Source organism: Nomascus leucogenys, chromosome 22a, assembly GCF_006542625.1.
Source record: "Nomascus leucogenys isolate Asia chromosome 22a, Asia_NLE_v1, whole genome shotgun sequence".
Lineage (NCBI taxonomy): Eukaryota > Metazoa > Chordata > Mammalia > Primates > Hylobatidae > Nomascus > Nomascus leucogenys.
Window position 1 is genome coordinate 13,702,185 of NC_044402.1, and position 24,315 is coordinate 13,726,499.

The window sequence follows — 24,315 nt, forward strand, 5'->3', positions numbered from 1 at the left end:
TCCAAGCCATCGCAGCTGACATCTCCTGGTGCTATCCCCAAACCGCCACTCTTAACTCCCTCTTAGAGTGGATAGATGATCTTTGCTGGCAGGGTACCCTCCAATACTTTCACCCTGATGAAGTTCTATTCTTTACTTTTATACTCACTCTTATTCTCACTCCCATTCTTATGCCACCCTCTACCTCTCCCCAGCTATCTCCACCACACTATCAATCTTACTCTCTCCTAGCCGTTTCTAATCCCTCCTTAGCGAACAATTGCTGGCTTTGCATTTCCCTTTCTTCCTGCGCCTACACAGCTGCCCCCGCCTTACATACAGGCTGGGCAACATCTCCTGTCTCCCTACACCTCTGAACTTCCTTTAACAGCCCTCACCTTTACCCTCCTGAAGAACTTCTTTACTTTCTAGAAGGTCCAGCAAGACCTCCCCAGACATTTCACATGAGCAAGCTGCCACCCTCCTCCGCACTTACTTAAAAAACCTTTCTCCTTATATCAACTCTACTCCCCCCGTATTTGGACCCCTCACAACACAAACTACTTTTCCTGCGGCCGCTCCTTTACGTATCTCTCGGCAAAGACCCACTGGAATTCCCCTGGGTAACCTTTCACCTTCTTGATGTTCCTTCACTCTTCATCTCCAAAGCCCAACTACACACATCACTGAAACAATTGGAGCCTTCCAGCTCCATATTACAGATAAGCCCTCTATCAATACAGGCAAACTTAAAAACATTAGCAATAATTATTGCTTAGGAAGACACTTACCCTGTATTTCACTCCATCCTTGGCTACCTTCCCCTTGCTTGTCAGACTCTCCTCCCAGGCCTTCTTCTTGTTTACTTATACCCAGCCCCGTAAATAACAGTGAAAGGTTGCTCGTACACATTCGACGTTTTCTCATACACCATGAAAATCGAACCTTCCCCTCTACACAGTTACCTCATCAGTCCCCATTACAACCTCTGACAGCCGCCGCCCTAGCTCGATCCATAGGAGTCTGGGTACAAGACACGCCTTTCAGCACTCCTTCTCATCTTTTTACTTTGCATTTCCAGTTTTGCCTGGCACAAGCTCTCTTCTTCCTCTGTGGATTCTCTACCTACATGTGTCTACCTGCTAACTGGACAGGCACATGCACACTCAGTTTCCTTACTCCCAAAATTCAATTTGCGAATGGGACCAAAGAGCTCCCTGTTCCTCTCATGACACCGACACGACAGAAAAGGGTTATTCCACTAATTCCCTTGCTTGTCGGTTTAGGACTTTCTGCCTCCTCTATTCCCTCGGTACTGGAATAGAAGGCATTTCAACCTCTGTCACAACCTTCCGTAGCCTCTCTAATGACTTCTCTGCTAGCATCACAGACATATCACAAACTTTATCAGTCCTTCAGGCCCAAGTTGACTCTCTGGCTGCAGTTGTCCTCCAAAACTGCCAAGGCCTTGACTTACTCACTGCTGAAAAAGGAGGGCTCTGTGTGTGTGTGTGTGTCTGTGTGTGTGTGTATGTGTGTGTGTGTATATATATATATATATATATATTTTTTTGAGACGGAGTCTCGCTCTGTCACCCAGGCAGTGGCGCATCTCGGCTCAGTGCAAGCTCCACCTCCCGGGTTCACGCCATTCTCCTGCCTCAGCCTCCCAAGTACTGGGACTACAGGCGCCTGCCACCACACCCAGCTAATTTTTTGTATTTTTTTAGTAGAGACAGGGTTTCACCATGTTAGCCAGGATGGTCTCGATCTCCTGACCTCATGATCTGCCCGCCTCGGCCTCCCAAAGTGCTGGGATTATAGGCATGAGCCACTGCGCCCGGCCGGGCTCTGTATATTTTTAAGTGAACAGTGTTCTTTTTACCTAAATCAATCTGGCCTGGTGTATGACAATATAAAGAAACTCAAGGACAGAGCCCAAAAACTTGCCAACCAAGCAAGTAATTATGCTGAACCCCCTTGGGCACTCTCTAATTGGATGTCCTGGGTCCTCCCAATTCTTAGTCCTTTAATACCTGTTTTTCTCCTTCTCTTATTTGGACCTTGTGTCTTCTGTTTAGTTTCTCAATTCATCCAAAACCATATCCAGGCCATCACCAATCATTCTATATGGCAAATGCTCCTTCTAACAACCCCACAGTAAAACCCCTTACCACAAAATCTTCCTTCAGCTTAATCTCTCCCACCCTAGGTTCCCACGCCACCCCTACTCCCGCTTGAAGCAGCGCTGAGAAACATCGCCCATTATCTCTCCATACTACCCCCCAAAATTTTCGCCACCCCAACACTTCAACACTATTTTGTTTTATTTTTCTTATTAATATAAGAAGACAGGAAAGTCTGGCCTCTGAGCCAAGGCCTGCACGTATACATCCACATGGCCTGAAGGAACTGAAGAATCACAAAGGAAGTGAAAATGGCTGATTCCTGCCTTAACTGATGACATTACCTTGTGAAATTCCTTCTCCTAGCTCAGAAGCTCCCCCACCAAGCACCTTGTGACCCCTCCACCCCTGCCCGCCAGAGAACAACCCCCTTTGACTGTAGTTTTCCACTACCCACCCAAATCCTATAAAACTGCCCCATCCCTAACACCCTTTGCTGACTCTCTTTTGTGACTCAGCCCACCTGCACCCAGGTGAAATAAACAGCTTTATTGCTCACACAAAGCCTGTTTGGTGGTCTCTTCACACGGACGCCCGTGACAAGTGCCTGCCATCACATCCCGCTAATTTTTGTATTTTTAGTAGAGATGAGGTTTCACCATGTTGGCCAGGCTGGTCTTGAACGCCTGACCTCAGGTGATCCACCTGCCTCGGCCTCCCAAAGTGCTGAGATTACAGGCGTAAGCCACTGCACCCGGCCCCGCTTTTTTTTTTTTTTTACATCCAGGAGTCACACTGGATATCTGAACGTGCTTAAAATAAAATTTACATCTCATTTTGGAAGTGTTTATTAAATGCTGTCCCTGCATTCATGTGAACATCACAGCCCAGTGGTTAGATGTGCAGACTCCGAAGCCTGACTGCCTGGGTCTGTCACTTATTAGCTGTATGACCTTGGATGGGTTACTTAACATTTCTGGGCACTGGTTTCTCATTAGTAAAATGAAGAATGGGCGCCTGTAGTCCCAGCTACTCCGGAGCCTGAGGCAGGAGAATGGCTTTAACCCGGGAGGCGGAGGTTGCAGTGAGCCTAGGTCGCGCCATTGCACTCCAGCCTGGGCCACAGAGCGAGGCTCCATCTCAAAAAAAAAAAAAAAATTCAGCTTTCACGGAGAATTACCATTGCCTGGTGCCATCAGATCCCAAATACTGGAGGCATTCCCAATGTTCTGTTCACAAACTGTGCAATCTGTGATAGCCCCTCTTGTGAATATAATCAAAGTGAAAGATGCCAGTATACTTATTGCTATGCTTAAAAGAACTGCAGATCTATCATATCCTTTTGAAACCAAAAAATGTGGAAGTCTCCCTGGCTAGATGCTGTGTGTCCACGTATCCTGCACCAATTGCTTGAAAGTCACATGACAACCTTTCTTCCTTTAGGGAAGGAAGCAAGCAAGGTAGGACTCTGAGTGTTACAGCCAGTGTGGGTAACTGAGGACTGAGGGAGGTGTGGGCACTTGCATAGCTAGTGCCGCCAATACCATAGGAGCGTTGACACTAAACGGCACTTCTCTATTAAGTTGCCCTGCCGTTCTCTAACGAGTCATTTTGAAAAACGGTTGTCCGTTTTTCAACTACTTGGGTGAGGGCAGCTTCATGAAAAAAGCTCATCGTATGTTAAAGAAGGTAGGGTTTCAATCGTGAGCCATAAAGGCACCAGAGGAGATTTCTCCTATAGGAGGAAAGTGTGTTTCCTGCTTGGACACCTGAATTTGCAACCCATCCTTTCTTTTTTCCTTTTTCCTTTTTTTTTTTTGCAACCCATCCGTTCTATCTTTGTAGCCTCAGCTCCTACCATAGTGCCTGTCACGGAGCAGCTAATCGACACAGTGACGCGTGTAAGTTATTTGAAGCCACTTCCTGCGCAGTGGAACGTCCCCGCCAAGTCTCCCGGCAACGCTGGGTGTAGTCCCAATTAAAACACTAGGTTTCAACAACACAAGGAGGGTCCGCAGGGTCCCCGGACTACCCACCAAGGGTCGGCTCTGCTTTGAAACGCAGCTGCAGGAGGCCGAGGAGCGCCGCGATGCCCCGGTTATCCAGGCCATTCCTCCCCCAGCCGAAGCTGGCCGGCTGCGTGGACCTAACCTTGCGCTAGACGCTGGCTGCGGTTAACCCAGCCCGCGCTCGGTCCTCCGCGATCCCAGCCTCCCTTGCGCCAAGGACACGTCCGGCGGCTTCGCGGGGCCTGTCTACGCCACCGCGGCGCCTTTCTGTGATCCGCTGCCGCTTTCTGAGCGAGTGTCATGGCGGCCGGCGTCGAGTTGGCAGGAGTAACCCAAGGAACTGGGGAAAGTCATTAGAGCTGAGGAAGAAGTGGCCCAATCTGGACGGTGGGAATGAGCAGAAGGCCCTCCGTGGGTGACTGTGTCACTAGAGGCGGGCCCCTGGTAAAATTCCAGGCCAGGCCTCTGCGTTTCTAGGCAGAACCTGGAGTCGGCCTTGCCTGAGAACCCAGCTTTGTGTTATCATATCGTGTCTCGCGAAGGCAGGCGTTCAAGGATATTTGGTCGGATCGCCCGACGGCGCTAAACGTTTTTTTTTTTTTTTTCCCGAGCGGACCAGGTCGTTCTCTAAACTCGCCGCGATGTCGTCCTGGCTTGGGGGCCTCGGCTCTGGATTGGGCCAGTCTCTGGGTCAAGTCGGGGGCAGCCTGGCTTCCCTCACTGGCCAGATATCAAACTTTACAAAGGATATGCTGATGGAGGGCACGGAGGAAGTGGAAGGTAACAGCTGGAGCGAGGGAAGGGAGGGCTTTTCTAAGACCCTGGGAACGTCCGTTTGGTCACTACTTTCATCAGTCAGGAGACGCGGACAGGTCGCAAAGGAATGTTGCTCCTCCCTTTTTTCTTCACACACCTCTTCTTGCCTCTTCTCAACAGATTTTCTATGATGAAAGACCACTGGGGGCCAGGGGAAGAGTCCTGGTTCTCCTCCCTTTAAATATTCTGGATATCTCAAAGTACAGTAGAGTGAGACTGCTCCTGTGTTAAGTCGAGTTTATTTTCGTTTGGTTTATCCACGCCCACCACTTTGCCCTCAGTTTGGGGGCTGATCTCATTCTTAACATCTTCTTGTATTCTGACACAGTTTAAAGAATTGTATATCTGTTTTCTATTATTGTAACAGTTGAAATAACTCATAATTTAAACACTTGGTGCGTTTTGCTCTTTTCTGTCTTGAGTATGTTATGAAACACGGCCATGTTTTTCTATTTAATTATTTTTTACTTTTCCTTGTTGTGATGATACATTGTAGCACTCCAGCTGAGAATGTATTTTTGTGTATAATCGCCCATTTCGCCCATATTTTGACAGTAGAATAGGGAAGACAACCTTATTCTTAAGGTACCCTTATTAATCTTCACTCATTTTTGAAGTCCTCAATCTTGTTTTACTAATGAATAGTGACCCAGAGTTATGGTAATCAATGGCTACATTAATTACTATCCATTAATTACTATTTTGATTTCTTGGCATTTTAGTAAGCAATGTTTGGATCAAAACGGTTTTTAAGTTTCAATCTAAGTCTGCTCCAGGGAGATAATGGGCTGTTCTTTCGGGTGAGAGCTGCTTCTTTGACAATTGTATTTCTTATAAATAAATTTAATAAATTAGTATTCTGGCTTAGTTTTTTTTTAATTGCTAATTTAACAGATCCTTCATATTTATTTGGTTGAAATCGAGAAAGATGGTTTGATAGAAAGATAATGCTTATGTTTTGAATTTCTGTGGGGTCTATTTAGATGGAAGGAAGAATAGACTGGGGAGCTACCGAAATCCATTTTACCGCTTCAGGTTCCCCATGCCATAAATGTGCATCAGTGAGACAGGTTTGGGGATGGAAATGAAAGGGCTTCTTTATGTGTGGGGAAAAGCATGGGACCTTGAGGGCAGTCAGAAGCACAGAAGGGCTGGATAATTATGGGAAATGACTAGTCGCTCCGTGTATCCTAGATAGGGGAAAATGGTTGGCTGTTCCTTAGACCCTAAGCCAGAGAATATGCATCCCTCAACCTGGATGTCTTCCAGGTTTAAGGTGGTATTCATTTTGTTCTCCTGCTAAATGTGCTGTTTTCTCAATCTTAATGGCTTCACTCTCAGTTTCCTAAACTGTAAATCTTCATGTCCTTGTTTTTATGTCTTTTTTCATCTTCTACTTCCAGTTGGTCACGAAATCTTGTTTATCCTATGCCAGAATTGTCCTTTCCTTTATTACTCCTTATTCTTTAGATCCCTATAATCTTTCCCAGGGACTATTCCTCTCATGTCCTGTCACCCATTTCTCCCTACTCCAGTCCATTTTCTATTGTCTTGTCAGTTACTTTCTAAAAACAAATCTGCTTAAAAATTTCTTGACCCTGTTACAGAATAAAATCCAAACCTCTTAGTTTTGGACGGAATCTCACTCTGTTGCGTAGGCTGGATGCAGTGGCGTGATCTCGGCTCACTGCAACCTTCGCCTCCTGGGTTCAAGCAATTCTCCTGCCTCATCCTCCCAAGTAGCTGGGATTACAGGCGTGTGCCACCACACCCGGCTAATTTTTGTATTTTTAGTAGAGATGGGGTTTCGCCATGTTGGCCAGGCTGATCTCGAACTCCTGAGACCGCAGGTGATCCTCCCACCTCGGCCTCCCAGAGTGTTGGGATTACAGCTGTGAGCCACCGCACCCGACCTTCAATGTACCTTTTCTAGTTGCCATACCAGTTGCTGTACATGTGCACATACATATGCTTGCTTATACGCACAGCTTCTGTTGTATGGGATTTTGTCAGGCACTTACACAACTTCAAGCCTCTACGTGGAAAGCCCTTTCTTCTCTGTTTCCTCCTTTACCCCAGAAAACAATTTTCCTGTACAACCCTGCTCATATTTCAGGTACTTAAGTACTTGGTGAACCATTCTGACTCCCACACAGGTTGAGTTGTTGAGTTGAATGTTGGTGATCTGTGTTCTAACAGAACTTTGTGGATCTCTCCCTGACAGCATTTAACATGTTGAGTTATAATATATCTGTTTTCCTGATGCCCAGGGTGGGGACTGAATTTTTTTGCTCCTTATATTACCAAATATGGGACACCTTCCTTTTGGCACATAGTAGATGCTCAATAAAAATAGCACAAGCGGGTGATTAGGAATCTGCAAAGTTGCTTAATGCCTTTATTCTTTCCCCTTTGTATTTCAATCGGACTTGCTTAACACCTAATTTATTGATTTAGTAAATTTTTAAAAATAGGGGTCTGGCCAGGTGTGGTGGTTCATACCTGTAATCTCAGCACTTTGGGAGGCCAAAGTGGGAGGATAGCTTAAAGCCAGGAGTTGGGGACTAGCCTGGGCAATACAGGGAGATCTCATCTCTACAAAAAGTTTTAAGCTGGGCATGGCGGCATGTGCCTGTAGTCTCACCTACTTGGGAGGCTGAAATGGGAGGTTTGCTTGAGCCCAGTAGTTAAAGGCTCCAGTGAGCTGTGATTGCACCACTGAACTCCAGCCTGGGTGACAGAGACGACCCTGTCTCAAAAAAATAAAGGGAAAGGAGGGTCAGAGTACAGTTCTTTTATTCATCGAACAAGTATTTATTAGTGTTTACCCTGTGTCAGTAATGAAAAATAAAACAGTTCCGAAATAGCACTATGGGGACAACTTGAAAGCCATCCATATTTACAATATCAGAAGGTTGCAGTTTTACCTAACACTACTGATTTATTCAAGGTTCGGAGCTTGGGCTTTTAAATCAGAGAGACATGGGTTGAAATTCTGCTTTTGTGCATTACAAGTTGTGGGATTTTTGGCAAATTATTAGAAATTAATCTCCAAAAGCACAGTTTCCTTATCTGTTAAATAGGGATAATCATACCTATTGTGAGGTTGAGAGGATTAAATGAAATCATGAGTGTAAAATGCCTGGAATTGTGCCTAGCAAATCGTAAACATTAATGAATGGTAAATGTCATATTTGCCCTTATTGACAAAGTCAGAATATTTTTGTCTGCATAATATCTCCCCTTTGTACTTAAAAAGGCCAAGTTTTTCTTGTCAGGGGAGGTATGGAGTTTGCATGAACTTGTAAAATCCCTTTTTAAAATAGTTGCTGCTTTTAACAATTACCTTCCTAAACAAATTAGATTATACCTTGTCCTCTTCAGAGTAGCAATTAAACAGTCCTTTCATAGTTTCAAGCAAGATGTACACCCAACCACAGATGTAACCCTACCTGGTGATTTTCTAAACAAGAGTGTTTGTCACTGTAATTACTGCATGCTTCTTTTGACTTAAACCAAGCTTGTCCAACCTGTGGTCTGCAGGCCACATGTGGCCCAGGATGGGTTTTGAATGAGACCCAACACAAATTCATAAATGTGCTTAAAATATTATGAGTTTTTCTGGCTGGGCGTGGTGGCTCACACCTGTAATCCTAGCAGTTTGGGAGCACTTTGAGGAGGGCCTCAGGATCACCCGAGGTCAAGAGTTTACGGCCAGCCTGGCCAACATGGTGAAACCTCGTCTCTTTACTAAAAAATACAAAAATTAGCTGGGCGTGGTGGCGCAGGCCTATAGTCCCAGCTACCGGGGAGGCTGAGGTGGGAGAGTCACTTGAACCCAGGAGGCAGAGGTTGCAGTGAGCTGAGATTGTGCCACTACACTCCAGCCTGGGCAATAGAGCGAAACTGTCTCAAAAAAAAAAAATAAATAAATAAATAAATAAATAAATAAATAAATAATGAGGTTTTTTGCGATTTTTTTTTTTTAAAGCTCATTAGCAATTGTTAGTGTATTTTATGTATGGCCCAAGACAGTTCTTCCAGTATGGCCCAGGGAAGCCAAAAAATTGGATACTCCTAATAAACTGTAGTCCAGATAAGTTATTTTTATATTAAGGAGCTGTGAGTAATGAAAAAAATTCTAGTACTTAGAAAAAAATCTAACTCTGGATGATGATTTTCTTTTCTTTTTTTCTCTTTTTTTTTTTTTTTTTTTTTTGAGACCGAGTCTTGCTCTGTCGCCCAGGCTGGAGTGCAGTGGCACGATCTTGGCTCAGTGCAGCTTCTGCTGCCCCAGTTCAAGCAATTTCTCCTGCCTCAGCCTCCTAAGTAGCTGGGATTACAGATTACAGGCACCTACCACCATGACTGGCCAGTTTTTTTTTGTATTGTTAGTAGAGATGGAGTTTTGCCATATTGGCCAGGGTTGTCTTGAACTCCTGACTCAAGTGATCCACCTGCCTTGGCCTCCCAAAGTGCTGGGATTACAGGCGTGGGCCACTGAGACCAGCCAGATGATGATTTTCTAATAGCATTAGTGGTGCTATGTTGACACTGCTGGGCTCTGACTCTACTTTTAAATGAAAATGTACAAAACCAAGGGCCATGCATGGTGACTTACACCTGTAATCCCAGCACTTTGGGAGGCTGAGTGTGGAGGAATCCCTAAGGCTAGTTTGAGACCTGCCTGGGCAACACAGTGAAACCTCATCTCTCCAAAAAAGTAAAAAAATTAGGTAGGTGTGGTCGCATGTGCCTGTAGTTCCAACTACTTGGAAGGCTGAAGCGACAGAGTTTGAGGCTACAGTGAGCCATGATCACACCACTATACTCCAGCCTAGGTGGCAGAGTGAAGTGAGACCCTTTCCAAGAAAATTAAAAAATAAAGATGAAAATGTAGAAAACCAGACTGAGCTCATTCCCATTTTTAATAAATTGTGTCTATGTTACTTTAAATAAGTGTTCTCAGTATATTTTTCTTTGTTTATAGGTCACTTATTATTTGATAGTATTGAGAGCAGAAGTTAGTCACAGAGCAATAGTACTTATCTCAGACAAACAGTGCCACTTTAAGTTCCAGCTCCCTTTCCTTTTTTTTTTTTTTTTTTTTGGAGACAGAGTCTCACTCTGTTGCTCAGGCTGGAGTGCAGTGGCACAGTGTCGGCTCACTGCAACCTCCACCTCCCAGGTTCAAGCAATTCTCCTGCCTCAGCCTCCTGAGTAGCTGGGATTACAGGTGTGTGCCACCACACCTGGCTAATTTTTGTATTTTTAGTAGAGACGAGGTTTTACCTGTTGGCCAGGCTGGTCTCAAACTCCCAATCTCAACGTGATCCACCCACCTTGGCCTCCCAAAGTGATGGGATTACAGGCGGTGAGCCACCGCACCCGACCTCCAGCTCCCTTTCTAGCCTCATGCATTTTAAGGAAGTCACTTCTCTTCTAACTACAAGCAGCCAGAAAAAGCAGACAGTAAAACACATACAGAGGGAGTGCTCGGGCACAAAGGGAGGTAGGGGGAAAGTCTCTTGGGTAACTGCCAAACTTCACTCTCATACAATGGGCCCCAGTAAAGCAGTGGGCCTTAGAAAGCACATTCCTTTCCCTTCAGGTGCACTAAAATAGGGAAGCTAAAGCAGACTCGGGGGGTATGCCTGCAGCTCTAGAAAAAAATGGAACAAACACACAACTCTCCCTCCCAGGTAAGCACTACAAAAAAACACAGAAGCAGTCTAAGCCTCTAATAAACTCTCCCACCCTAAATTCTTAAAAACTCTTAGTCTGGAAAAGAGTGTGCCTCTAACCTAACTCAGCCGAATGCCCCTCTCAGATTTGTTTTCTCTAAAATAAACCTGTCTTAACTGGCAAGCCACCCTTTGTGTTTCTCTCCTCTTTCTTTAATTCTTACAGTTAGAAATAAGGCCTGAAGCCCCAGTTGAGTAAGCTTCATCTAAAATTATAGCAGTATTAGCCCACAGAGAAATAGTTTTAATTTCTAAAGCTTAATTTCCCACAACAAAATTTTAATGAACATTTCTAAGGGGTAAAGGTAGACATCCTAAGGGCATAGGCAAAAAGAATGACTTTTATGACAATGAAGAACATTAGTGTCAGTGAAAAGTTATTATGGGAATAAAGCGATTTGTTTTTTCTGAATGCTTTCATATCAGCCTACTATTCCGTGTAAACTCAGTGAAATATATTTTCTTGAGAATACCTGTTTATTACTTCATATGGTATTGATTAAATATTCAATATTTGCTATTTCTCTTGTAGCAGAATTACCTGATTCTAGGACAAAGGAAATTGAAGCCATTCATGCAATCTTGAGATCAGAGGTAAGGAAAATCAGACTACTTAGATTTTTCTTTTTTGAAGTCATGAGGGTTACTCAAACATTACTTTGATCCTTTCTTTTTAAATGTACTGCTTAACACTTTTTTTCTTTTCTTGTTTAATCTCGATTTTTTTTTGAGCTTTTATCAACCTTCTGTAGATGAAAAATATATTTACCTGTTACTGCAGTTTGCTATTCTTTAATATTCCCATCTCTATTTCTGTATAAGTAGGAAAACTGCCAAATGTGGAAATAATAGTATCAATAATTTATCATAATCCAGGGTTTACTGTGTTCTAACAGCATACTAAATTGCAGTGGCACATTTATTTAAGATAATAATTTTTTTTTTTTTTTTTTTTTTTGAGACAGGGTCTCACTCTGTCACCCAGGCTGGAGTGCAGTGGCACCATCTTGGCTCACTACAACCTCCACCTCCTGGGTTCAAGCAATTCTTCTGCCTCAGCCCCCCGAGTAGCTGGGACTACAGGTGCACGCTACCACATCTGGCTAATTTTTTGTATTTTTAGTAGAGACAGGGTTTCACCATATTGGCCAGGCTGGTCTCAAACTCCTGACCTCGTGATTCACCCGCCTTAGCCTCCCAAAGTGTTGGGATTACAGACATAAGCCACCATGCCCGGCTAAGTATAATATTAAGAATGCAATTCTGTTTAACCTAGAGCTTTTTAAACACTAAAATGATAATAATAATTGGATACAAAAAAGTTAAGAATATAGGAATAGCAGCCAGGCACAGTGGCTCATGTCTGTAATCCGAGCACTTTGGGAAGCCGAGGTGGGTGGATCACTTGAGGTCAGGAGTTTGGGACAAGCCTGGCCAACATGGTGAAACCCCATCTCTAACTAAAAATACAAAAAAATTAGCCGGATGTGGTGGTGCACAGCTACTCAGGAGGCCGAGGCAGGAGAATTGCTGGAAACTGGGAGGCGGAGGTTGCACTGAGCCGAGATCACGCCATTGCATTCCAGCCTGAGTGACAGAGAAAAACTCCATCCAAAAAAAGAAAAAAAGGATACAGGAATAGCAAATTAATTTTAATGTTTTATTCATTATTAGAGTCTAGATTGGGCACAGTGGCTCATGCCTGTAATCTCAGCACTTTGGGAGGTGGAGGTGGGAGGATGGCTTGAGGCCAGGAGTTTGAGACCGGTTACAAAAAATAAAGATAAAAAAATTAGTCAAGGTGTGGTGGTGGGTGTCTGTAGTCCCAGCTACTTGTGAGGCTGAGGTGGGAGGATCACCTGATCTTAGGGCCCAGGAAGTCAAGACTGCCGTGAGCTGTGATCCTGCCACCATATTCCAGCCTGGGCGACAGAGTGAGACCTTGTATCAAAAAAAGAAAAAGACATTTTAATAATTTAAATACAGCAAATCCAAATTTTTATTTAATTTTTTTCTGGTTTTGAAAGCATAAAGACTCAAAATAAGCAATGTTCTTTGAATTCAGTTAACTGCTTTTTAACCCTTAACTGCATAACCTGGAATATCTTTATCTTGTAAAATATTGATTCCAAATTTCAGTTACCTCTCTAATAGATTTCAGGTTATTATTACTTCTAGTTCTTTTTGTTGTGGTGGTTGTTTTGAGACAGGGTCTTGCTTTTTTGCCCAGGCTGGAATACAGTGGCACAATCATAGCTCACTGCAACCTTGAACTTCTGGGCTCAAGTGATCCTTCTGCGTCGGCCTCTTGAGTAGCTGGTACCACAGGCATGCAACACCACACCCAGCTAATTTTAAAAAATTTTTTATAATAGACCAGGCACGGTGGCTCGTGCCTATAATCCCAGCACTTTGGGAGGCTGAGGTGGGCAGATCACTTGAGGTCAGCTTGATCAACATGGTGAAACCCCGTCTCTACTAAAAATATAAAAATTAGCTGGATATGGTGGTGGGCACCTGTAATCCCAGCTACTTGGGAGGCTGAGGCAGGAGAATCACTTGAACCCGGGACGTGGAGGTTGCAGTGAGCCAAGATCGTACCATTGCACTCCAGCCTAAGCAAGACTCCGTCTCCAATAAATAAGTAAGTAAGTAAGTAAATAAATAAATAAATAAAATTTTTTGTGGAGACTATGTCTTGCTCTGTTGCCCAGGCTGGTCTCAAACTCCTGGCTTCAAGCAGTCTTTCCACCTTGGCCTCTGAAAGTGCTGGGATTACAGGCATGAGCCACCATGCCCAGCCTGGTTCTTCTTGATTGTGTCATTAAAACCAATACTTTTGAAAATTTTAATGGCTCATGATTTTATTGAAGAGATGATGGCTGTCATCTTTGCTCTATAATTTCAAAAGCATGTTTATTCTTAGATTTATAAATGCCAATTAGAATGATCAGTCCACTGAGTTTTTTTCATTTCTGTGTCATCTGTTTCCTCCCAGTTGCCTTTGTATACACACCTGCCTTAAGCCTTCTACGTATGAACATATCAAGTAAATGTTGGTGTACAAATATACATGATGAAAGAATACTGTCACGTGGCCGGGCATGGTGGCTCACACCTGTAATCCCAGCACTTTGGGAGGCCGAGGCGGGTGGATCACCTGAGTTCGAGACCAGCCTGACCAACATGGAGAAACCCTGTCTCTACTAAAAATAAAAAATTCGCTGGGCATGGTGGCACATGCCTGTAATCCCAGCTACTCGGGAGGCTGAGGCAGGAGAATCACTTGAACCTGGGAGGTAGAGGTTGCAGTGAGCCAAGATCCCGCCATTGCACTCCAGCTTGGGCAACAAGAGCAAGACTCTTTCAAAAAAATTAAAAAATAAAAAAAGAATACTGTCATGTATCTGCTTAGCAAAATGAAATGGTTTAGGTCCTTGTCACAAAATAATGCAGAGTGAAGTATTTTCCTGTTGAATGACTAATTGATGTGAAAGCCATATTTCTTTTTTGTTCTTAGAAATACATTGTTCACTCATCAATTCTTGACTTTGAAAATTCTTCCAGGATATTGCCATCTGAAGATTTGTGTAAGATTTCACTTCTACAGTCAGTTTCACCATAACCATTAGACTCTAGGATGCTGCTTTCTGTCTCTTTGCATTCATCTTCTAAGTTGTCTAATAATTGTGAATGTTTTCCTTTGTCAGTTCTCTTCATCAAATAATTAAAAATTCTGTGTTTTTAACTGTGTTCAATGAAAGAGAAAAAAAAAACTACAAAAAGTGGTATCTGTAGACAGCTGTTTTCTTTTAAAAAGAATGATATAGGCCAGGCATGGTGGATTACGCCTGTAATCCCAGCACTTTGGGAGGCTGAGGTGGGCGGATGATGAGGTCAGGAGTTTGAGATCAGCCTGACCGACATGGTGAAACCCCATCTCTACAAAAATTAGCTGGGTGTGGTAGCACGTGCCTCTAATCCCAGCTATTCAGGAGGCTGAGGCAGGAGAATCACTTGAACCTGGGAGGCAGAGGTTGCAGTGAGCCGAGATTGTGCCAGTACACTCCAGCCTGGGCAACAGAGTGAGACTCCATCTCAAAAAAAAAAAAGTAATACTCTGGGCAATGCAGTCAGAAAACTGGTTATTTTACCATTGCATCATTCTCCTAGGTGATTTCATAAGTTTTCCGTTTTCTTCTTATTGTCATTTTTAAAATAGTTGGGAATAATTTTTTAAATGACTTTTTAAAATTCCCATGATAGTAAAAGAGCAAAATGTTTTAAGATACAGAAAATACAAGTTGATTATGCTCCCATGATATTTCTTAGATTTATAAAAAGATCCACGGTACCCTATGGTAATTGTAAGATAGAATATTTTATTCTATTTTTAAAAATAGGTAAATTTTCTCTTTGTTGGTAGACCTCTCAGAAAGAATAAAAATCATAAATACTAAGTTTTACAAATAGGACTGCCTAAAAAAGAAATTAAGTTGATTTCAGTGGACCCTAATGGTATAACCAAGGATTAAGCAGGACAGAATATTTTAAGATATGAGTGTCCTATGGATTTCAACAGCAGAAATGTAGTATGACTTTAGAGGGACTGCAGCTAGAACTGGAGGCCATCAGGAGCCTGTCTCTCTTTTCATTTGTACTCTCTTCTCTTCTTTCTATGCATTTATTCTTTTCTCCTTTCAGACCAGCCCCCTCTGTTCCATATTCCATATGATAGAAAATATTATCTCTGGCAACTCTTTTCATGTTTTATGGGTTCAGCCACATGAAGAGAAACTGTCCTTCATTTGCTCTCTCAGCCTTTCTTTTTGTTTTGAGACAGGGTCTTGCTCTGTCACCCAGGTTGGAGTGCAGTGGTGTGATCATGGCTCCCCTGCAGCCTTGACCCCTCAGGCTCAAGCAGTCTTCCCTCCTCAGCCTCCTGAGTAGCTGGGACTATGGGTGCAAGCCAACACGCCCAGCTAATTTTTGTATTTGTATTTTTTGTTCTTTACGTTGCCCAGGCTGGTCTTGCACTCCTGGGCTCAAGTGAACCTCCTGCCTCAGCCTCCCAAAGTGCTGAGATTACAGGCATGAGCCACTACACCTAGCCCTTTCTTAATCTTTCTGACTCTCATATGGCTATGGAGATGAGGGCAGACAACCAAGTAGATATTGACCATATTCAAAGTTTTACAGGTTCTGTTTATTAATCAGAGTTAAATAAATAACCTTAGGTATTTTTGTGTGAAAAAAAACCTGAACTGAACTTTTATAACCAGGGTTTGACTTCAGTATATTATATCGCTGAGTTATATATGGTGTTTTTCATATAAACAGCTTACAGAAAGTCATGCAAAAGCAGCCAGTAGAATAGAAGGTAATCAGCTGTTGTGACCATTGGTCCTGTTTCTTACTACTAGTTCTTCAGGATAATTAAGGTCTCTGTTAGATTTCTGGGGATAGAGTCCCAAACTAGGATTTGTGGATGCGATAATTATTCAATTATTCCATTGGTTTTCTCTGGGAATTTATGTAATCTTCCTGGATCATTATTTTCACATCTGTTGACATCAGAAGTTCCTAGAATCTAAGAAGAAAACAAATGACATCCCCAAAGTGAAAAAGTCTTCACCTTTTAGCAAGAGCTTTCTTTCTCACCATCAGTCTTCTTTTTCTCATTCATCGTTGTTAAACCGTGTTTGTGGGTATATTAGTAGAATGCTTAGTAAATTGTTATCCGCAATGATTTATAAATTCTTTTTTGTAGAGAGTTTTAGTATCCATTTCTTTTGCCCCATTATGTTCTTTTTTGTTGTTGTTGTTAGAACAACTCAGCAAAACAAAATTCCTATTTATTGTTGGACAACATTGTCTCACACATACATCAAACAGGCCAAAAAAAATAAACAGCAACTTCATAGACAAAAAAGGTAAAAAAAGAAACCTTTTATCTTTGGCCTTTTTAACCATCTCATACAAACCAACTACTTATAGTACAGCTAAGTACATACACAAAAAAGTTACTGGAATGCTCGGAATAAGATTGTTTTTCTATTGTCGTTTTTGCTTTTTTTACAAGGTTTTTTTTCTCCTTTGAGATTATAATGAACATGGTCACACCACAAGTAAAGTCAGAAGTAGGACAAAGAACACTCCGAAGGCTGGTTTGGTCATCCGAGATCATTAAAGTGGCTGACCCTAACAATATGTACAAAAATATAAAATGTAAATAAAAAATACAAACAAATTTCCTTTTTACAGTACTTTTAAGAAAGAAAGCAGGGCCTTGGAAGTTTTGGTTCTTTTTCCTCCCCTGTTGCAAATTCTCATGGTTTGGGTTGGGTGGTGGAGAGTGCGTGTCATCTGCTGGTGGCACTGCCCATGGTGGGCGGGCGGGCCTCTCTACTCGAAGGTGACCACGTTTAGATTCTGAGAGGGGAAGTGGAGGGTGAATAGGTCACGGCGGCCTTTTTTTTTTTAGTTTAACGTTTCCTTTTTTTGCTGTGTAGTCATCCTCGTCGGTCTTCTACTTCTTGGTATCAACATCGTCATCCTCATCATCTTCAGCTGCCCGCTTGCCCGTAGCTGACTCAGTTTCTTCATCTTCATCTCCATTCTTCTTCCTCACCATCACCTTCTTCTTCCTCCTCCTCTTCCTCCCCACCTTCTTCCTATTTTTCATCTACCTCATTGTCAGCCTCCTGCTCCCCATTTTCCTCGTTAGCAGGGGCGTCTCTTCCATTTTCCCCCTCTTCCACAACTTCCTCCTTCTCCTTTAAGTCCTTGGTGGTGATTTCGGAGCTGTTGTCTACGGCTGCGTCTGACATGATGGGGCACGCCGGTGATCCGATGCAGGGGATTAAAAAGAAAGTCCCTGAACTGAGAGTTCAGGGACTCTCGCGATAAAGCTGCCGGAGTCCGCGGCGGCGGAGAAGGCGGCTGCGGCGAGCAAGGAGGCGGACGAGGAACAATGCAAAGATGGCTTTTCAGAGCAGCCAGTGGGGCGCCCCATTATGTTCTTATTATTTCATTCAAATAAGGAATGATAATAGGTTAAGATAATTTAATATTTAGGTACATAGAATTTGAGTAATTTTTTTCATGTTTTTCAACATCTTAAAAGACAGTGTGTGATGTCTAGGTTCATTGAATTAGGCTATTCTGTGTACTTTTAACTTTTTTCAAACAGTTCTAGTAGTGGTTTTCAAATTGGATTTTTTCCGAGATCCTTCAGGGATCCTGAAAGACAAGCAAATTATGTGAGATTTTAGCCTCCTCCCTGTACTTCAACCAGAAAGATTTCTTTTAAAAAAAAGTTCTGTTTGGGGAAGAAAACAAAAGTTCAAACATGTAATCCATGTATTTACTAGATATGTATTGACTACTGTATGCTAGAACTGGGTATACAAAGATGGGGAAACATTGATTAGTGGCCTTTTCTTAGCAGAAAATCAATCTGAGCAAAATGTTAATATTTCACTGTTTGGTTTAGAATTATGCATATTCTGTATAAACATGGTCAGTGCTTTTTTTTTTTTTTGAGACGGAGTCTCGCTGTCACCAGGCTCGAATGTAATGGCATGATCTCGGCTCACTGCAACCTCCGCCTCCCGGGTTCAAGCAATTCCCCTGCCTCAGCCTCGCAAGTAGCTGGGATTACAGGCACGCACCACCACGCCCGTCTAATTTTTTTTTGTATTTTAGTAGAGATGGGGTTTCACCATGTTGGCCAGGATGGTCTCGATCTCCTGACCTCGTGATCTGCCCACCTTGGCTTCCCCAAGTGCTGAGATTACAGGCGTGAGCCACCGTGCCCGGCTAGTCAGTGCATTTTTAACTTTAATTTAAAAGCATATTTTAAAGTCCAGAATTCTGTCTGAGACCTTTTATATTTGACTTTTTTTGGGGGGGGGAAGCAGTACGTTTTTCATAATGCCGTGCACATAACTAATTACATGTTTTACTTGCAGTCTTTTTGTTGAAAATACTTTTTTTTTCTAGAATAAAAGGCTTAAGAAGCTTTGTACTGATCTAGAAGAGAAACATGAAGCATCAGAGATTCAAATAAAGCAGCAATCTACAAGTTACCGAAATCAACTTCAACAAAAAGAGGTAAATGTTATCACAGTTACTTCACATGTACTTCACTGTAATGTATTTAGGTATGTTTTTAGAGTTAGAATATAAATCGAGGTATATTCAGATCTATAAAAATATTGAAAAGGTGATGAATTTAATAATTTTCGACTCAGTTTGATATCCCTTATTTAATAAGAACTTTATAAGGTAATGTAAACTTTATAAAGTTTACATTATATAAACCAACCTGTGTGAAGTATAATTTTTTTCTTTCCAAAAGAAGAAGAAAAAGTTTTTGTACAAAATATCTTTAGGTATCTGTTGCTTATAATTTCTGATTTTATGAAGCCCAATATTTGTTGTATTGGCGTGTGCTTGATTTTCCATGGAGAAACAATATTAAATATATTATAATTTGCGTATAATTGCTTTATAAATGTTTTTGGGTTTTTTTAGTTTGAAATGGCTACTTTGGAATTGATTAATCTTTGCTTTACAGTGCTGGTAGTAGATATTATATAATTTAATGTTACTCTGAATCCTTTTTTTTTTTTTTTTTTTTTTTTTTTTTTTTTTTGAGACGGAGGCTCGCTCTGTCGCCCAGGCTGGAGTGCAGTGGCGCGATCTCGGCTCACTGCAAGCTCCGCCTCCTGGGTTCACGCCATTCTCCTGCCTCAGCCTCCCGTGTAGCTGGGACTACAGGCGCCCGCCACCATGCCTGGCTAATTTTTCTGTCTGTATTTTTAGTAGAGACGGAGTTTCCCCGTGTTAGCCAGGATGGTCTCGATCTCCTGACCACGTGATCCGCCCGCCTCGGCCTCCCAAAGTGCTGGGATTACAGGCTTGAGCCACCGCGCCTGGCCACTCTGAATCCTTAAAATACAGTCTGTGTCCTCATGTCGTGCTGTTACTGAATTCTCTTTAGTGTTTAGTACGTAAGTGGCCCCCAATAAATACTTACATTGAATTGAACCATTTCCTGTTATATTATCCAGATCATTTGGATGTTTTTCAGTTTGTTGACTAAATGTTCATTTCTACCATAACTATATATTTGGGTTTTTAAAATTTAGGTGTCATGTTTTCTAATTCTTGTGCTTTCTAATTCCTGTGCTTTCTAGTTCCTTTAGTGACATGCTAAGGTGAAAGATAAAAGTATAGCACGTTAAAGATATACATAGGTATTGAAAGTAGTGCTTAAATTTCCAATTTGTTAGGAAGTGATAATTTCATAAAATACAATATAAAATGAATTACTATAAAAATAAAATGAATACTAAAAAAAGCAAAGTTGCAAGTTCAAATAATTTTTTTTTTTTTTTTTTTTTGGACAGAGTCCTGCTCTGTCGCCCAGGCTGAAGTGCAGTGGTGCAATCTCAGCTCACTGCAACCTCTGCATTCCGGTTCAAGCAATTCTCGTGCCTCAGCCTCCTGAGTAGCTGGGATTACAGGCATGCACTACCACAGCCGGCTAATTTTTGAATTTTTATTAGAGATGGGGTTTCACCACGTTGGCCAGGCTGGTTTCGAACTCCTGACCTCAGGTGATCCACCCGCCTTGGCCTCACAAAGTGTTGGGATTACAGGCGTGAGCCACCGTGCCTGTCCTCAAGTTCAATTTAAAGTTACAAGCCTACTTTTTTTTTTCTTCTGGATTCCCCATCTCTACTAATAATACAAAAATTAGCCGGACGTGGTGGCGTATGCCTGTAGTCTCAGCTACTCGGGAGGCTGAGACAGGAGAATTGCTTGAACCTAGGAGACGGTGGTTGCAGTGAGCTGAGATCGCACCACTGCACCTGGGTGACAGAACGAGACTCCATATCAAAAAAAAAAAAAAAAGTTCAGCAGATATTAAATTACTACCAAATTGCTTTAAAAGTCTTAACCCTTACTTTTCACATTGCTATACTTGCTCTGGACTGGTAGTGAGCATTCACTGCATTTGTCGGTGGACCATATTTTGAGTAGCATTGAGTTATAAACATGACAGAACAGTAGTTCCTCCTACCCAGGGGTTTACAGCTGTATCATTATGACACTTTAAAAGCATATACGTGTTTACACCACCTAGGAGATTCTAACTTAGTGTACTAGAAAGAGGCCCTGGTACAGGTTGAGCATTCCTACCGAAATTCGAAATGCTCCAAAATCCAAAACTTTGAGTGCCAGTGTGATGCCAGAAGTGGAAAATTCCACACATAAGTACTGAACACAAGCTTTGTTTTATGCACAAAATTGTTAAAAGCATTTTATAAAATTACTTTCACACGTACCTGTGGGTATAAGGTGTATATGAAACATAAATGAATTTCGTGTTTAGACATGGGTCCCTTCCCCAGGATATCTCATTATATTTATGAGAATGTTCTCAAATTGGAAAATACCTGAAATGTGAAACCCTTCTAGTCCCAAGCATTCGGATAAGGATACTCAACCTGTATTGGTCATTTTCAAAAGCTCCATAGGTTATTCTTATGCCTACCTCACAGTTGAAAACACTGGTGTGGAAAATTTTGGTATTCTATTTTCTACTTAACTATCGATATTAGAGGGCACATTAAGCATTCAGGTTTGGAAATATCCATTATTACAGCTTGCACTTGTGTAATTCTACAAATTGATGTAAACATCATATAATGATAGCTTTTTAAATATTATAGCTACATTTGAAATAGATGTGGATTTTAGTACTTTTTGTGAGGCTGAAAGATATGATTATATAGATCTGTTATTTCCTGAATCTATGTGTGGCCCTCATTGTGATGTTCATATTCTCCAAGATGGAATTTATCTCATGTAATTTGTGTGAAAATGAATGAAATTTGTATACTACTATAAATTTCCATTCGAGAACGGGCTCTAATATGAAAAACTTGTTTGTTATGACATACGACATAAATGTGTTTGGTTTTTGTCTACTTGCTTAACTTTATGCATATAGAAATACTGTTACTTGTTGGCTGTCTTCCTAATAATCAAATTTTCCTCAGTTGTGGCAGTGTCTTCTGGACTACTTTGACTACTTTATAGAAAACTTATTTCAGTTCTGTCTATATTGTTTGATTTTGTGTTTTGAATAATCTTTTCCAAGAATGGATGTGGCATTTTGGTAGGTCCTGTGTTTATAATTTCTTTTGCACTATGACTTACCTGCCTTCAGTCAAAACTCTGCTGGTAATTTCAGAACTTGTATACTGTTCTCTTCCTAAATAGGTCAGGTTTTCACTGGCTCCTCTTTGCCAAAGCTAAAGCTAAGACCACTTTCAGTATATGATTTCTTTTTAAGATTCATGGGCTAATAACCATGGGCTCACTGTTTCACTGTTATCTAAAGAGATTGGATTTATAAATCAAAGCATTCTTCCAGCTGTGTTGTGCAGGCCAGTACAAAGTTACCTCTGATTCATGGTGCATTTTAAGCCTATGTCCAGCCATAATCAGTTACATAACACTCTTGTAACAGGAGATATTCTAAGAAAATTTCCAGTGCATAGACGGACACAGCTTTCATTTTCTCATCATTTAAGATTTGGTAATCACAAACAGAACCCTAAGAAATTGCCTATATTACTCCATACAGAGAAGATAGCAAACCTATGTTTAACTGAGAAATTCATTGCCTTAGTTAACGTACAAAATTCTGGTATTTCTACTATTTGTAACATTATTTATGCTTTAATTGTGAGTGTGTCTTAAATAAAAATGTTATGGTTAGAATGTCATATAAGACAGATTCAGTTAATAGAGGACTATCATTGGATAATCTTAGACAAATTATTGTATTGTGTCTTTTAATACAAATCTATAAAAGGTCAATATGATTGTTTTAAAGTACCTTCTCTAAAACTAAAACATAAATTATAAATATATAGGTAGAAATCAGCCATCTTAAAGCCAGGCAGATTGCACTCCAGGATCAGTTGCTGAAACTGCAGTCAGCTGCTCAGTCAGTACCTTCAGGAGCTGGTGTACCAGCAACCACTGCATCGTCTTCATTCGCTTATGGGATTAGTCATCATCCTTCAGCTTTCCGTGACGATGACATGGACTTTGGTGATATAATTTCGTCCCAACAAGAAATAAACCGACTCTCAAATGAAGTTTCAAGACTTGAGTCTGAAGTTGGCCATTGGAGGCATATTGCTCAGGTAGATAAAAATTTTTTAGAGTTTTTGAAAACTTTGAGTAAAATTACTGGTGTAATATAAAAAGTTCTATGTAGAGCTTTTGATATCAGAAAGAACCCTGGACTAGGAAATAGAAAACCTGTATTCTAATTCCGTCAGTGACTTTCTTTTTTTTTTTTTTTTTTTTTTTTTTGAGACAGAATCTTGCACTGTCTCCCAGGCTAGAGTGCAGTGGCGCGATCTTGGCTCACTGCAGCCTCTGCCTCCTGGGTTCCAGCGATTCTCCTGCCTCAGCCTCCTGAGTAGCTGGGATTATACGCGCACGCCACTATGCCTAGTTTTTGTATCTTTAGTAGAGATGGGGTTTTACCATTTTGGCCAGGCTAGTCTCGAACTCCTGACCTCAGGTGATCTGCCCACCTTGGCCTCCCAAAGTGTTGGGTAACAGGTGTAGCCACTGCGCCTGGCCTCTGCCAGTGACTTTCTTTTTTTTTTTTTGAGACAGAGTCTCACTCTGTCACCCAGGCTGGAGTGCAGTGGCACAGTATTGGCTCACTGCAACCTCCGCCTCCCGGATTCAAATGATTCTCCCATCTCAGCCTTCCAAGTAGCTGGGATTACAGGTGTGTACCACCATGCCTGGCTAATTTTTGTATTTTTAGTAGAGATGGGGTTTCACTATGTTGGCCAGGCTGGTCTCAAACTCCTAACCTCGTGATCTGCCTGCCTTGGCCTCCCAAAGTGCTGGGATTACAGGCGTGAGCCACTGCGCCTGGCCTCTGCCAGTGACTTTCTAAGTGATTTTGGTCATGTCATCTTTCTCTCCCAGTCTCAGTTTCCCTTTCTGTACACTATTTGGAAAAAAATTTCAAAAAAAAATTAAAGCAACAGATCCTTTTTTTTTTTTTTTTTTTTAAATAAAACATTATGAGAGAAAAAAAATTGAGTTGCTGTGGTTGAACCAAGAACCTTCTCTTCTGGAGTCCCTGAGACTTCTCTGGTGTAAACACCAGGACTCCGAGGCACCACGTTTGAAACCGCTTGCTTAGATGCTGCCCGAGGTTTCTGCTAGCTCTAGTTACATGTAAAATGAAAATCTGGTAATTGATATTATAAAATATGATAAACTATTTTGTGTTGTTTCTCATGCATTAGAAATTAATTCTTTGCTATTTGGGGCTGTAAACTTTCTTCCAAGGAGCACTTTTTTGTCTTATATATCAGATTTTATACAGGATGAATATCTCTTACCCAAAATGCTTGAGACTAGAAGTGTTTCAGATTTTGGATTTTGGAATCTTTTCTTGTTCTTTCTTTCTTTTCTTTTTTTTTTTTTTTTTTGAGATGGAGTCTCAGTCTGTTGCCCAGACTGGAGTGCAGTGGCACCATCTCAGCTCACTGCAACCTTTGCCGCCCGGGTTCAAGCAAT

General features: G+C 41.7%; 1 protein-coding gene and 1 pseudogene across 9 annotated transcripts in view; one reads left to right on the forward strand and one right to left on the reverse strand.

Moving 5' to 3' along the window:
• The first annotated feature begins 3,259 nt into the window (after window positions 1–3,259).
• TRIP11 (thyroid hormone receptor interactor 11) overlaps window positions 3,260–24,315 on the forward strand; it is a 78,175-nt gene continuing 57,119 nt past the window's right edge. For 5 of the 8 annotated variants that reach the window (XR_004027811.1, XR_004027812.1, XR_004027813.1 and 2 more), the window contains exons 1-4: window positions 3,260–4,894; window positions 11,207–11,268; window positions 18,679–18,789; window positions 22,632–22,907. Coding sequence is in view for 5 of the 8 variants with exons in the window: in XM_030802789.1 (XP_030658649.1) it covers window positions 4,756–4,894; window positions 11,207–11,268; window positions 18,679–18,789; window positions 22,632–22,907 (588 nt within the window). In the remaining 3 variants the exon portion in view is untranslated. Of the gene's footprint in view, window positions 4,895–11,206; window positions 11,269–14,176; window positions 14,265–18,678; window positions 18,790–22,631; window positions 22,908–24,315 lie in introns of those variants that run through there. The other 3 variants (XM_004091845.3, XM_030802785.1, XM_030802787.1) reach the window with 3 other exon arrangements.
• Window positions 16,496–17,504, reverse strand: LOC105737959 (annotated as a pseudogene). The gene has a single exon (XR_004027814.1). The product of XR_004027814.1 is annotated as a prothymosin alpha-like (transcript).